This window comes from Diadema antillarum, unplaced genomic scaffold, assembly GCF_040938485.1.
Source record: "Diadema antillarum isolate AM-2024a unplaced genomic scaffold, OU_Dant_1.0 scf00000029, whole genome shotgun sequence".
Lineage (NCBI taxonomy): Eukaryota > Metazoa > Echinodermata > Echinoidea > Diadematoida > Diadematidae > Diadema > Diadema antillarum.
The window spans coordinates 8474170-8488456 of NW_027270918.1; the positions used below are offsets into that span (position 1 = coordinate 8474170).

At 38.5% G+C, this 14287-nt stretch overlaps 1 protein-coding gene across 3 annotated transcripts in view; it reads right to left on the reverse strand.

Annotated features, from left to right (window-relative positions):
* Positions 1-4953: 4953 nt before the first annotated feature.
* LOC139739272 (uncharacterized) overlaps positions 4954-14287 on the reverse strand; it is a 126070-nt gene continuing 116736 nt past the window's right edge. The window contains exons 10-13 of one of the 3 annotated variants that reach the window (XR_011711507.1): positions 12208-12335; positions 7918-10580; positions 5510-5871; positions 4954-5085 (exon numbers count right to left, since the gene is read on the reverse strand). Coding sequence is in view for 2 of the 3 variants with exons in the window: in XM_071649888.1 (XP_071505989.1) it covers positions 5643-5871; positions 7918-10580; positions 12208-12335 (3020 nt within the window). In the remaining variant the exon portion in view is untranslated. Of the gene's footprint in view, positions 5086-5297; positions 5872-7917; positions 10581-12207; positions 12336-14287 lie in introns of those variants that run through there. The other 2 variants (XM_071649896.1, XM_071649888.1) reach the window with 2 other exon arrangements.

Here is a 14287-nt window from a genome sequence, read left to right on the forward strand (position 1 = left end):
GAAAACAAAATCCTGCACTCTTTTTGCATGAGTAAATTTCAGTATTGCTATAAATGACAAAATACACACTGCACAGTCACCAGGGCAGAATATCTGTGCCACCTGTCTCATACATACATGCATGTAAATGTACACAAAAATACAAAATTTCACCAAAATAAAGCACACAAGTGAATTTCAATAAAATCCTTTCCAGAGCTGTGAATGGTGATAAATGCAAAATAACACATCCACTGGCAGACATTTTGGCACCAAAAAGCCATCATCATTTCGTAAATTGCAAATATACAAATTGGCACATCTCATGATTTTCCTTGATTAGATCTAATTTACAAGAAAATGGAAACTAAAATATACAATCATTGCTCATTTGTGTGTATAAAATTATGTAAATGTACATCTCACACTATAGCCTCATGTATACAGTGTAACATTCAATTTCTTTCTTTTTTTTTCTTTCAGTCGCTTGCTATCTCCAGAAATCTTCAGAAATGCCCGACCACCAACTCTAACAAGGGAAGTTGTGAAAGTCTTCCTGTCCTAACATACACCTTTCACCTTACATTGTGTCAGACTTGTACAATTGTGGCAATACTATACTATTCCAAATTTCTCGTTCGTGTAGCACTTATCTTACGATGAATAAAAAAGAAATCAAAATGTTTCTTTTTGCCAGGAAAAACAAACAAACCAGCAGTTGACAGCCACCGTGCTGAAATACCTCCCGAGGGAAGCACTGACAGAAATGAGTACACTGTATACATTCTTTACAAACAATCATACATAATCCAATCTGACAAGAGCATATTAAAATATAGACTCTTCACATATTTTGTTAGAGTTCTCAAAAGTAATAACTTCTTTTAAAAAAGGTGGGAAAAATTCTGACGCGAGTGACACTTTGTCATCAGTAATCCCCATCCTGGAGGGAAATATAAAAGATGCGATTGATTACACAATTTAGCAGTTGAATTGTCAGTATAATTCAACATTTTCCTTGGGTCTACATGATATAACAAGAACCATATCCATGTGCCAACAAATGAGCACATTACCAAATATGGACTTTCCAAACACTAATTATTCTGAAGAACATACTAAAAATCAAATAAATATCAGCTTGACTAAAACATGGCAGTAAACTGAAGTATTTGTAACATTTCTTTTTCTTAATTTTGAGTACAGTGGCATTTTCAAAACATGTAGATGAAAAGTATGATGTCTTAAAATCAGATCTCCAACATATTTGGAGGCAGACTGCTGATTCGTCACAGAAAAAAAAATCATTGTAAATGGTCCTTGCTTCACAAGATTCACAAATATGTCCTAACCTTTTATTTCACTGATATGACAGGTGAATACATGTATTCTGCATAAAACTTTGACATACAAATTCAGATAACATTACACCTCATCTACATACTTTTTGTTTTTAGATTTGAACTTGCATTTCTATTCTTAGCAAAAAAAAATAAAAACAGGAAACACTTTTTTTTCAGTACTGCATAAAATTCTTTGCTGTAGCAAAAGAAAAGGAAAATTAACTAATGCCTACCACAAATAATTTCAAAGTGGCATACAATTACTAAAGCACCATAAATGTTTAATTAAGTTTTGTATAACCAAGAGTAAATTACTTTCAGAGCAATCTTTTGTAAATATGCAGAAAAAAGGTGCAAATTGACTGTAATTCACATATTGGTAATTCACAAAACATGATGCAGCGCATAATGATAATTAAGTGCTCCACAATAACAGTGAGTTAAGCCATTGCCTACCAAAAACTTAGCAAGTCCTGTTTTTGATCTACAAGAACATCAAAATCATACATGGAACAGGTTGACTATAGTGCACAAAACAAGAACAAGATATTTGTAGGAGATATGTACTTGCATCTGTAATTGCCAAAATGCATTTTTTGCATTCAGCCACTCTCCAGACTGGGAATATCTACAGGTGGGCAAAAATGAGGAGGCTGTTGATTTGAATGTGTACTTCAGAATGCTGATGTCATCACAGCATCCTTAACTCTTTATGTGCCACGTTCGCACGACCGACTCAGTCGACGGTGTGCCAACTTCGGTTTTGGCGGCTTTGTTTGTTGAGCAGAATATGCGAAGTCGGCACACCGTCGACTAATATGCGATCGATAAATCGGCTAATCACTGCTAATCCCGCGGCACAATGAAAGCGTCTCTCGCGCTTTTGTTCCTCTCATATACCGCTCGCATTCTATGTGGTGATTGACTATCAAGCGGTGTTCCCAACTAGAATTGCTCGTACATTCTAAGTTACTCTCACGGTTTTATGTGCAAAAGTCATGCCTTAACAGTAATGTAGCAAGTGGTCATTCAAAAGAAAAATTGAAAAAGATTCGTCATACAATTTACATCGAAACAAAGCTTGGCATTCCTCTTTCACTTTGCCAGCTATTATGCCCATCTTAACAGAAATTTGTAAAAGTTATACGAATTGGAAAAACAGAATTCTTTCTCAAAGCATGACTACCTTCCTGTCTCAGAATAACGTGGCACACAGGGGGTTTCCACCGTGGCACATAGAGAGTTAATATCACACTCTTTTGAATATAATGATGTAATTCATAATGCTGAAGTACACTGTGTTTTCATTGGACGAAAAGTCACTTCAAGTCACCTCGCTTGCAGAAAATGACATGGTTTATATTATAATTTGATTCCTGATACCAGTCAAATATTACAGTTCATTCAAAATCATTGTTTAAAACCACTCTCTTCAGAATCTTTTCTCCATTTCAGTCCACATAATAATGAGTCATGTGACTACACTCGTATTCAATTGTACTGTTTTGTTTCAGAGTTTTACCTTGAACTAAGTTATTCAATTAAATTCTGCTGGGGTGTCTTGATAATTGATTCCTGTATATATGGGACAACATAGTTCTATCACTTTTGCTGCTTTTAACAACTCTTTGCAATACAATGTCCAGGTTACCACAGAAGTTGGTCCTTCAAAGAGAATGCACATGACCACTACTGCACAGACTTGGAGGGAGTTTTCCCATGTTTGCAACCCCTCTGCGCTACTGCTAAAATCCATCCGCAAGAGGGCTATAGTTGGTATCAATATAGTATGAGTCAAATTCTAGCTCAAATTACTTCAAAAATTTACTCAAAATAAGGAATGGGGAAAAAAATCTTTCATTTTTTTACTTTAATTACTGACATGTGCATTCTTCTAATAATATGATAGAGTGGTCTGATCAACAACTTAGATGGCACTTTTGAATGTGAGTTGAATGTTTGGAAAAATATAACATGCAATGGGTACTTAATCCATGTATTGTGGAGCTCATTTCTGTCATTTTTTTATCTTCCTCAAAACCAGATGAACATAAACACTATACTACCACTCCTCTGGACCTCAAATCTGCAACCTGCTGATTTCATATCCAAGAACAAAATGCACAACCCTGCTGAATGCGTCCTATTACTGTGCTACATATGTGTTGTGTATGTATCGGTGAGGTAGCCCATGTTTACACTATTGCAGTGATACTCAAAAAAATACAACGCAGCAGCTTTTGACACATTTCTCAGTTTTACAACAGGGCAAGACTGTCTGAAAAAAAAATAGAGTCAAATATAAAAGAGAAAGATATAAAAATTCACCATTCTGTCTTGAATATTACACTTTTTCATCTAATCAAATTAAAATAACAGAAATGTTTTAATCAGAGTTGAGCACCACAATGGTACACATCGTTTACAAACATAATATTTCTATGCAACGATCAAATAAGTATTATAATATTTACAGTACTATGTACCATCAAAGCTTACTTTGTGACTACATTTTACATTACTAATTTTATAAAAAATACATTGTGATACACCTCTCAACTGTTTCTTGTAAAAATAATGAGTAAGAAACCAATACTATGATGGTATATACACGACTGCAATGCCAAGTATCATTCTTCAATACATATTATGGCTGTCAATTTTCAGGCACAGTTATTATGTAAAGTTGTAAATCTATTTTTCTCTATATTAATGTAAATACACAATTTGGCCCTCAGACTTGCAGATATATGATAAAAGGTGAGACTAGAAGCTTTTATGTACATGGCCATCAGGCTAAAGTTTAAAAAGTGGACTTCACAGGATAATCATGTGCATGTGTAACTACATCCATCCTTTGTTTTATAAATCCTGTTCAAGACTTCTATGGTGCAGTAGATCAACAGCACATAGAATTCTAATCTTAAGACAAGCATGTTGAAATTCTACTCATATTCAAACATACATGTATACAAAATATGGCAATACATCTTGGTGAATACAGTACGCTATAATCAATTAAGAAAATATTCATATATTACTCAAATATTTACACATAGTACATGCATCTTAGTATAAAATGTTTTTCTTTTATGCAAACAAAAGTGAGGACAGCCAGAAGTGTCAAAAATATGAAGGCATAGGACATACAAATCATCACCCTGTCTTTCTTTGTTTGTCATTAAATATTTTCTACATTATAACTGATCAATATTTATCACAGAGTATTGTGATATCGATTCTCTTGCAAGTCGATCATTGTGTAAGGCTCAAAGGCAATACAAGTAAAATATCATCTCCTTCTCATATAGCACCATTTCATCTGACAAGGATAATACATTTCCAATGGATATTCATAGTATTCAATCTACCCTTCTTCATATAATTAAATCATGCACACATATTGTGCCTGTTTCCACTCATCAAGATTTCACTTTCAGTTGAAATCTGTCATCACATGGTACATCAGACTTCATGCCAGAGTCTATGATAATTTTCTTTTCTTGACACCAGTAAAAATTGTCTGTACGAAAGAATCTCCTCGACGACACCATGCAGCTTTCCATAAGGCAATCAGCGAATCCATTCAGGAACCTTGAGTAACTGGTCAGTAAGAGAACTGGTGAATTCACGCAGTCTCTCCCACGATGATGGGATGTGTCCGAACATATCCCAGCATTCAAAGTGTTGGTATGCAGGAGAGAAAGTCTGCCCTCTAGTGATGATTTGCTCATCGGCCACCGCTGAGATCTTTATTCACACCCTGTAAATGCAGGACAGAAGAAGGGAAAGGGGAAATATCACTACAGTGGACTCCCATTATAACGAAGTCCTCGGGACCAGCAGTTTTCATTCATTATATCAAAATTTCATTATAGCAAATGTTCACATGAATATCTAGTCCACACATTGATAGGAAATCTAACACATAGTCAATGAATATTTTGCAAAAGTTTCTGAAAATTTTTTTAAAACTAAAAACATGAAAAAATACCTAAGTGAAGACCAGCTGGTATCTTGCACTGGAAAGATGAAGCAAACCACAACTTATGTATTTGGTTTTGAATGTCCAACCGTATTTTCTTAATCATTTAATCCTGACAGTGCTATGAGTTTGTTGCTGACCATAATCTGTGCTTATGAATATATGTAATTTAAGTGTTCATGCGTGTAGGTGTGCTACTAACTGAACATGCTTCGTGATGCGAAGTATTATGAAGCTGCAATTTGGAAGTCTGAGGTAGCAAGGATGTCATGCAAAGTATGGATGGTGGTGTCGTCAGCCGCGAGGGCAGCATTCGCTGACAAGGACCGTTGGCGTCAGCTGAGCATGGCTGCTTGCCGCCCAACGGACATGGGCCACGTGAAGGCCTGCCTTCGCTCACCCAACTCCAGTTTGGTTAGAACGCTGTGGCAGTCAAAGACGATTCGGTAGCACTCTTCCAGGTCACTCCACAAGTCATTGCTATTCGCCTCCTCATCATCATCACCATCATCATCATATTCACTATCGCCACTTTCATCGAATGAATCCAGTGCTTCGTCAGTTCTATGTGAGTGATGAATATAACATGCACATGCAAGGCAGGTGTTAGTACAGTGAAAAGATCAGCCCGATAAATCCCACCCAATGCTGAGTTCCTGATTCCTGTATGATTTTTTAGACTATGTGCTTGCTGTTTATATATAAAATATTCCTTGTTATCTATGTGATTTCATCATAGATAATTAGAAACTGTGACACCACTGAGCACTGCAAAATCACAGTGTTGAGAAATTGGCTTGTTTCCTTAGATGCTGTCAAAGAGTGTAGTACATGGTATATAGATTAATCGTATGCACATATACAAAAGGTCAATTTAATGCACCCACAGTAAAAATACTTCTTGAAAACCAAAGAGTTTTAAATCTAATATTATTCATAGATTTTGATATTCAGACTGGAAGTAGCTAAGATATCAAACTTCATATTGCCAAACATACATCTAGTTTCTTATTTTTCAATCCAATAATGCTACATTGCAAATTTCAAATACTTTTCTGTCTGTGACTCCAACGCGGGCATTTGTCTGCACATTACATAGATAGCTTGCCTCCCAGCTTTGACCAGTGCATGAGTGAAAAAAAAAGGGGGGGTGATACTATTTAAAGGGGAATTCAGAACCAGTAAGAAATATTCTAAAAAGAAAGTAAAACTTGAAGCACAATAGTAAAAATGTTATCAAAATGGGATGAAAATTAAACAAGTTATAAAACTGTAAAATTTGCTAATTTTTGCAAAACAGTTGATATGGATAAAATGCAAATGAGTGAGTTTACTTAGTAATCACCTAATTTTTCCATCAATCATGTACAAAAAAGTTACAAAAATTCAATTTGTGTGCTATTAAACTGTAAAACATGATATTCCTGGCTGAATAACTTCAAAATAATGATCAGTCAGATATACACTTAGGATTTGAAACTGGCACATAATTGCATTGAACAAAAAATTGGAAGTTTCAAGCTTTTGTGAACAAAATACATGACAAAGCTGTAAGGTGATGACATCATCTACTTTCTCATTAGATATTCATATCGACTATTCAAGAACTGTTATATGAAAACTAGTGAAACTTCACAAATTTCTAGTGAAACTTGACAAACTTCCTTTTTATCAGATTTTATCAGATTTTCACTGCTGTGCTTCTAAAATTTTACACTTTTTCTATCAGATTATCTTTTCACTGGTGTGGGATTTCTCTCAAGAGAAGATGAACTACACATATAAACTAATGGACACTGTTAATACTGTTATGTTTATTCATGCACAAGTCAAGGTTTTAAAACATAAATGTCATGCACGCAATCATACTCCAGAGTGGAGCTAATCAAAAGGAAGCTGAAGTGTACCAGATTTAGCAAACCTATATCCATGAGTTCAAGCCTTTGTCACATCTTCAAATGTTCATAACTTACTTACATGGGAGATGTGTGACAGGAAATGGATTACTTGCTTATTTATATATTTATATTAATATCTATTTGAGTCAACTGCTTGCTTATGGTGTAAAACGTACTAAAATAAAAATATTTGTAATCAAAGCTGTGAAGAAAAAAAAATGATCAGAGAAAGTAAAACATGCCAATAACAAGCAAGAGAAAATGTTAGGAAATGATATAAAATCATCTGAAATGGCAATCTTGGTCATGTAACTCTTACATCATTGGACAGAACATCTCATGAGCTTCAGTGCTTACAGCACTAAATACATGATTTTCTCTATACTACCTACATGTATGTACTGGTCTGTAGGCTCAAACTACCTTGCAGTACACATCCCATCACATCATTGTCTGTGAAATACAATGAAGAGTGTCTTTACACATTTTCTCCTAAACTACCAGGTAAACACGTGACTGGAGTTCTTTATGGGGAATATGAGTGTCAACTGACAAGATAGCCACAATGAAGCAACACATTAGCTGAGTTAGCGACTTTTATATTAATCTAAAAAAAAACACCACATAATAATCATCTTAACATCATCAGCTGTCCAGTGGTTTTCTCTGAACTATTGCTTTCATTTCATCACTGCCATCTAGAACTACTCACTTTGATGCCTTGAGGAATCCTCCGATGGAGCCACCCTTCTTCTTGCTTGACTTGACTGGATCAGGAGACTTGGCCCTGCTTGCCTTCTTGGACCTATCCATGGAGCTGGACCTGATCCCTTTACTGGAGGACTTCCTCTCAGCACTTGGAGATCTGTCTTTGGCCTTCCCTGGCCCAACAGACCTTGCTCTTCTGAAGAGGTCCAGCTTATTAAGTTTGTCTGCCTTTGAGAGGAAACGTCCACGCCTTCCTGTTTCTTTTCTGGATCGCCTGTCATCTTCTTCTTCCTCCTTGGCCTTATCCTTCTCTTTCTCCTTCTCCTTGTCTTTGCCCTTCTCCTTTTCCTGCTCCTCATCATCATCAGTCTGCTTGGGCAGAGGATGTCCGATAGCTGCTGCTGCCCCCTTGAGTCCTGACTCTGCCACCATGGATCTAGGCCGCCGCTTACCATTGCCGTTGCCTTCTTCCAGGGTGTTACCTTTGTCTTTCTCACGTTGTCTCGTCTGAGCCAGCAGGTCAGGGTAATCTTGACCCTCTGCACTGTCAATGCTGCTGGATTTGTTTTCTGCCTCCAGTCGGGACTTGGCTGGGTCACGCACCTTGACCTCTGGCTTGGTATCCTCACGTTTGCTGACCATCCTCTTGAGGGCCGTCAGAGTGGACTCCTTGTCCTTTTTCTGGATATGCCTTTCAGAGGGCTTGGTGACATCCTCCTTCTTCTCATATTTCTTTTCAGTTTTCTTTTCTTCCTCCTGATTTTCTGTGGTTTCCTGGATTTTCTTTGCCTCTTGAGAAGCTGCCTCCTCAGCCTGGGCCTTCTTCTGCCTGCTCCTCCTCCTGCTCTTCTTTCCAGATTCAGGCTTTTCAACATCTTTTGCTTTAACAGGTTCATCTGCTCGCTTTTGTGTTGATTCCTTATTTTCTTGTGGTACATCTCTCACTGCTTCTGTTTTGGGCTGTTCTCTTGTTGGAGCATCTGGTTTTGAGGCATCTTCCTTCTTTTGTTCCTCCTGAGCTGCTGCTCTTTGCCTCTCTCGCCTCCTTCTTCGGCCTCCTTTATCTTTGTTCCCTTCTAGTTCTTTTACTATGGAAGAATGAGACTGCTCATCCTTCGTATGTCGGGAGCTCTTTACCTCCTCATGACCAGTTTTTTCAGATACTTGACCAGTTAATTGGGTTGGCACTTCTGTCACCTCCGGTTCACTCTGCTTGCTGTTGCTGTTGTTTTTGTTGTCAGCTACCATCCCATGACGCCTTCTGCCATGTGAGCTGACAGTATATGTGACAGTATCTTGCTTCTTTTGTGAGCTTGGCGTTTCTGTGACTGCAGCAAGCCTTGATGACTTTGACTTCTGCCTGCTGGACCGGTCATCTAGTCTTGATGATTCAGAATTCTCCTTGTCACTGTCTGTGACAGACACAGTGTAGGAGATCCTTCCTGAAATCTTCTTGGGGGTGGCACTACTTGGTTCTGGACTAGTATTCCTCTCAAACTTGTTTCTGGTTGCTTGGATGGCTGATGTGGATTTCCTGTGTTCTGTTTCAGATTGATTGGTCTTCTCACCAGGCGAATGCTGCAGCTGTGCAACCCTTGCCTTGATAAGATCTGCAGATTTCCGCCTCTCCAGAGGCTTTTCATCTCCTGGGGGACTCTTCAGTCTCTTGATCTTCTCAGCAATGCCAGTGGACAAAGAACCAGAGGAAGAAGCTGGGGATAAGCTCTGAGGAGAAGTTTTGGTCGATCCACCTCCAGCACCCTTCTTCTCTTCGGTAGATTCTGTAAAGGCTTGACTGAGTGCCTTCACAGATCCCTCCCTCGGTCTCTCTTTCTCATACTTCAATGACTTACTCTTCTGCTTCACTGGACCAGCTTGGACTGTACTTGGGCCAGTACTTCCAGAGAACTTCTTTCGCAGATTTTGCACATCACCATTGGTTTTTTGCCTTGAGAAGTTGGAATCGTACAGTCTCCCGGTAGACGGTGAACTCCTACGAGAACTGCTCACTGAATCAGAGGACTCTCTGCGCCGATGGGCGAGAATGCTTTCAAATCTCCTACGAATGTCTGAGTCTGAACGAAGCGATATAGACTCCTGCTCACTGTCATTTGTCGTGTCTGAAAACACCTCCCTCTCCTGGCGATCTTTGCTCTGAGGGGATAGAGGGATCTTGAATGGCTGCTCTGTCTGCTCTCCTGTAGGAGACTGGAGTTGAGATCCACTTTGTCGGTCCCGTCGTCGCCTTGAACGCGGACTCTCTGCAACGCTTTCCTTCACTCTTGCTTGAGCAGTTGGACTTGCCGCTGGAGGCACTGATTTATCAGCAGCTGATCTCCCAGTGGATGATACACTTGTTTTGGAGTCCTCCCTTGTCTCTGGAAGAGGTGGTTTGTCTTGGTTTGAGGTGATACCAAGTCTGATGTTCCTCCTAGCCTCACGTCTAGCTCTCCTCCTGGCGACCATGTCCTCCACTGACTCCTCCCGTGGTGCATCTGCTTCTCTCTCTGCCTCCTTGTGGGTGCTGCCAGTGGCCTCTGTCTTTGATTCTCTGCTACCCTCTTCTTGGACGTCGTTTCCTCTCCTTCTTCTGGTAGATGTCTCAATGGGACCATACAGACCAGGATACTGTCGCTTTTCAGAGTCTTCTTTAGTACTGGTTTGCTTCTGAAAAAGAACATGGTGAAGAAAACTTTGAATAAATTGCATTGTTTTCATCTTCCAAGACCCTCTCATGGATATACAAAATGATGATTTATCAGGTACTGTGACAACCAGACTCAGTAAAGGTACATTCAATATTGTGTCTAATGATGTGAATGCACACAAAACAGGGACAGAAAAACAAACCTTCAAAACCAGAGGGCTACTGGGTCAGGAGTTACAATGAAATGTTTTAAAACTGTGATTGTTTTTGTGCACAAATGTTGCAAAAACTTAATGAAACAGCTCTAATCCTACTTTGACTATGTGTGGTAACACATAGTCAAAATGTTAGGATGGGGGGGGGGGGGCGTTTTTGATTTGTTTGTGTGTAATTGTATAATAAGTAGTTTTATGCAGTAAATGATTTGTAAATGTAACTGGACCCTCCTGAAAAACAGTAAGCCATGATGGCAATATTTACTGAGTGAGGCTTATCCAGCCGCTTTCAACATTGTATCATTTTTATATTTGTATATGTTTGATTTATTGTGACGGGAATAAATAAACAAACAAACAAAACACATTTACATATGTTAACTGCGGAATGATCGCCAGGACAGCTGTACCATAAATTGCAATAAAATATTAAATTGTTCTACATTATGCACTTTCCTAACCATCACTTTTGCGAATCAAACAAACAACACAAAAAGACATGTGAACATATGAACTGAGAACTGAGAACTGAGAACATGAGAATCATAGTAGCTGGGATATTTTAATGTCCAAAGGGAAGGGCACAATGAAAACAAGGATCATATTTCCTTCCATGTAATGCTCACACGACATGAAGCTTTACTTTTTCTAATCAACCTCACTCTGGAAGTATTCCATCTGTGAAAATGCTACCTGTACATGAAATGCATGCTACAAAAGCACACTGAATGTAGTCACAGTTCAAGGCTGTGACTTTATAAAACTCACTGCAGCTTGCTGGAAACAACATTCTTCACAGCTATACCAGAGCAAACCACTGTAGAAGAAGTTGTACTGTAACAGTATCAAGTGTCCCTACCAGCATGTAGAATGTAGGCTCTACAGGTGTGACCCTCTAGTACACTCACCTAAGATTTTAATGTCTACTATGTGACTGTGCTAATAATGTTAATGTTACACAAGGCAAGGTCATAGCCATGACAGTAAAAAAGTTGAAGAGGTCACAGGTCACCAGAAGTCACTGCAGGACATTACAGAACAAACATTACATCTTTGCTCATTGCAGAAGCTGATTTCTATAGATACATAAATGGACAGTCTGCAAGGTCTGATCTTCATAGTGGTAAAACTATTTACTGTAAAACTAGGAAAGTTCGCATGCATTTTAATTTTGCGAATTTCGCAAGCGCCAAGATTCGCGAAATCAAAATGCAAGCAAAAGTTCTTGTCTACACTATATGCATTGAATGCCAGTGGCAATTCGCGAAAATTTCATGCCGCAAAAAAGGCCGTCGGCTCCAATTCACGAAAATTTCATGCTGCGAATATATCATGTTTTACAGTATTCTTGTCCATACTGTCAATGTGGTTATGTACTAAAGTACAGGAGAGAGAGAGAGAGAGAGAGAGATAAGGAAGAGAACTGTAATACCTGTTTGTCGGAGACTTGCTGTGGTTGCTGTGTTTGGATGCGTGAGTTGGTTGGGGACGAGCTGGCAAGGGGTGGATCGCTCGTCATATGTTTCTTGGATGCATCATCATCCATCCTAATGTCTTCCGCTGCAAACATCATCCAACAGAAATGATAAACACAAAAAGCCATTATTTTCAACAATCTATCATCATACAATACATGACTTATTACGATGACATACATATGCATGTGTGCAGTCAATAAATTGCTGTTACCTGCCTACACCCTATTTCCCCCCAAAAGAAAGAAACGATGATATATTGTAATCTAACCAATCAATAATATGTTCCCCTTTTAATTCTACAGCTTCCCCATGTGTCTCTTTCATCCATGTCACAAATGATGCATGTTCTCTTTCCTAGTAAAAAAAGTTCCATTATTTCTAACACAGACAAAGGGGCATTTATACGAGAAAATACAGAAAGACCTGAATAATCCATAAGTGAGCTCAAGAACATGCTGGAAGTCTGACAATTTGTTCCAGTTCCCACAACAGCTCATAATTGTCAGGAAACAGGCCTTGGTCAGAGCAGACATGGTCAGTGAAGAGAGACAAGTGACCACTGCTCACTCTCCTCTGTAATATGGCATTCATTATCACACAGTTTGTTACCATGACAACACTGAGAGGCCAGAAGACAGCAAGTTGTTATATTTATATCTTTTAGTGCAAGGTTTCCTGTCAGCACTCCCTTTTAATCACAAAATCTTGTGTAGTCTTTTATTACTCATTTCGTCTCCTTCTCCCTCATATCTATTTTTCCTATATACTTTTTTTATCTATTTGTTCTAACATTTGATCCCTTTATTCATATGCTCCTTTTCATAATCCATCTTCTCTTTCTCCCCCCCCCCCCCCCCCCCCCCCCCTGCCTTGAGGAATCTACTCTTATTCTCAGTGCCATATGTTTGTTATTTGTACAGTTTACCATTCTGGTTGTTTTTTCTTTTTTATCTTTCTCCTCTAGCTCAGTCCATGCTCCTGTCACTGTTTCCTCTCCCTCCTCGCCCCCCCCCCTTCAAAAAAAAAAAAAATCTATTCATAAATTCTTACTTCTGTCCTGCACCATTCACTCCACTTCTTGATGTGCACGCTTAGCTGTGTCTGTGTGAACATATGTCACAACAATTAGCCTGAGTCACATACAAACCCCCTGGGACAAGACAAAGTTAGCTTCAAAACCCCTCTCTTACACAGATGTTCACACCCTATACATCCAGGGACTGTCAAATGGTGACAGATTTTACTCAAACAAGCTAACTCCATAGAATCCTAACTTGACCTTTCATGTTACACTTCAATATCTAGATCTCACTGAATCAATTGCAATGAAATATGAAACCATAGCACTGAAATTTTAACAATAGACTATCCGATTACAGCATTGCATGCATGATACCCATAAATGTTCATAGAGAAGAAATGTTATGATACAATAGTATTAACAATAGTTAACATACTGCCTCTGACATATTGTAATTCCCTGTTGGGTAAATTAAAGGTACACTAGGTCCCCTGCGAAATTGCTTTTCAAAAGCAGATGCCATATTGTGCAGAAAGGTATCCCACACAACCACACACAGTCTAAGAGAATGACCTCATTTTGTAATAATCTTTCTAGCTTAAAGTTAGAGGCATTATGTGACTTTAGTATACCACAAAACAAAACCACACATAAAATGACAGAGAATGTGATTAAGAAATTCATTAAATATTGGGTTTTCAGTTGGAATAAGGCTAAAAGTAATAGTGATAGTTGGACACATAGTTCATATAGCACTTTACAATCACAACTGGCAATAAATGCAGATGCAATGAACGCAGATGCAACTTGACAGTGGCTTGACAAAAATGATGAGCATTTAACATTTTGACGGCCAGTATTACTTTGGTAACTACATAAATCAATGTAACTCAAAAGCAGTTTTCTTTATAAAATAATCCCCTGGTGAGTTCTTCTTACTACTCCACTCCCCCACCCCACCCCTCCTCCTCTTCATTTTCCTCTTTCCCAGTATCTCTTTCCCTTTCCCTCTC